Here is a 1,575-nt window from a genome sequence, read left to right on the forward strand (position 1 = left end):
CACACATTGCGGATTTACTGTGAAATTTCAGTTGCAGAATCTGCGCCGCACAATGTGAGCGACCGTGATCGTTACTAAAGATCGTTCATTCACTGCACAAAATAAACCTGCAGCAAATTCAAGGCACGATCCACAGTCACCCCTAGCGGTTGGGAATATAATCTTAATTTTCATCATAGAGTTGAAAAATATAAATAAAAAAATAAGAATCATCAAAAAAATCAACAACGAAATCATACGTAAAAGCTTTGATTTCACTGCAGATTTTGGTATTTTGTATGTAAACAATTTAAGGACAGTAAAAAAAAAAAAAAATTTAAAACGTTTTGCGGGGATTGTGGTCGCTGACCGGCACAGTGATGTTTTTTGGTTAGGGACTCATGTGTATCAGAAGACCTGCACGTGGTACATGAGGCAATATGGTTTGGCCAAATTATATACTAACTTCTGATGTTGGTTTTAAATGTAGCTGAATAAGCTTTCGTGTCAGCCATGGGTGCGATGTGCAGCCATTTCTGTCTTTTTGGATTGTGCATAGAAAAAATAAATAAATAACTGTGGATTTATAGGTTTTAATTTTTAGGAAAAAAAAGATTGAAAAATTTAAATCGGGGGTATTGAAACAAAGTGACAAAAATTTGTTTAAATGTTGACGTAATTGTATGAGGTGAATAAGAGGATATTTGTGTGTGTGTGTGTGTGTGTGTGTGTACAAGTATATATATATATGTGTGTGTGTGTACAAGTATATATATATATGTGTGTGTGATTTTGATCATATTAATATATTTATACTAAATATTATTTAAATAGTTATATATAATATTTCATTGTTTTCGGTTATTATAACTCTTCTTATATTTATAAATATTAGGATTCCTTGTAATAATATGATCAGTTCTGGTCCTCTGGATAATATTGAGGCTTCACCTTTATAATCACTGGAGAAAATCAGTTTAGAAAATACCATTTATTACTAATGCTCATGGACGCAGCTCACACATAGATGTTATTGATCTCTAAACAATTAAACCGACAGCAATACTTTAAAACTGACCAAAAAAAAAAAAGAAAAAAGAAGTAGATTGAACGCCACTTCCGCACCATATCTACAATTCTGTACACAAAAGAGACTCGTCCTATTGTCCTTGTAACCTGCAAGTCACCGACTTCCCCCACGACGTCACGAATAACTTAGAAGCCCCAACATTCATTGTCATCTGTCTGTGTATATGATACATTGTAACCTTATTGTAACAAGCTGAGAAAAGAACAATCAATTCATCAAGGGGAGAAAAGTGCATCTTAAGAAGAAAAGTTTACAATGTGTCTGTGCTGTGGCCAAAGAGAAACCTCCACATGGATTAGATCCTGAATTTGGCTGCTGGAACTATAACCTATGCATTGTGCATGTAGCTGGACCCCAGTTCCTTAGAGGGTCTTCAGTCCTGGAGCTTGTCCTCCACAGTCTTACTATCTAGGGTCCTCAGACACTTCCAGAAGAGTACTCTTCATTGTTTCTCTGTAGCGTTGTTGACTACAGAACCGTAAAGCCCATTGGAGTAAACCTGGTCC

The 1,575-nt window shown here is 35.5% G+C and overlaps 1 protein-coding gene across 1 annotated transcript in view; it reads right to left on the reverse strand.

Annotated features, from left to right (window-relative positions):
* Positions 1-974: 974 nt before the first annotated feature.
* DMRTA2 (DMRT like family A2) overlaps positions 975-1,575 on the reverse strand; it is a 6,764-nt gene continuing 6,163 nt past the window's right edge. The window contains exon 2 of the mRNA XM_069979491.1: positions 975-1,575. This exon is cut by the window's right edge and continues 817 nt beyond it. Coding sequence (XP_069835592.1) covers positions 1,512-1,575 — 64 coding nt within the window. The 3' untranslated portion in view covers positions 975-1,511.

Source organism: Dendropsophus ebraccatus, chromosome 8 (assembly GCF_027789765.1).
Source record: "Dendropsophus ebraccatus isolate aDenEbr1 chromosome 8, aDenEbr1.pat, whole genome shotgun sequence".
Classification (NCBI taxonomy): domain Eukaryota; kingdom Metazoa; phylum Chordata; class Amphibia; order Anura; family Hylidae; genus Dendropsophus; species Dendropsophus ebraccatus.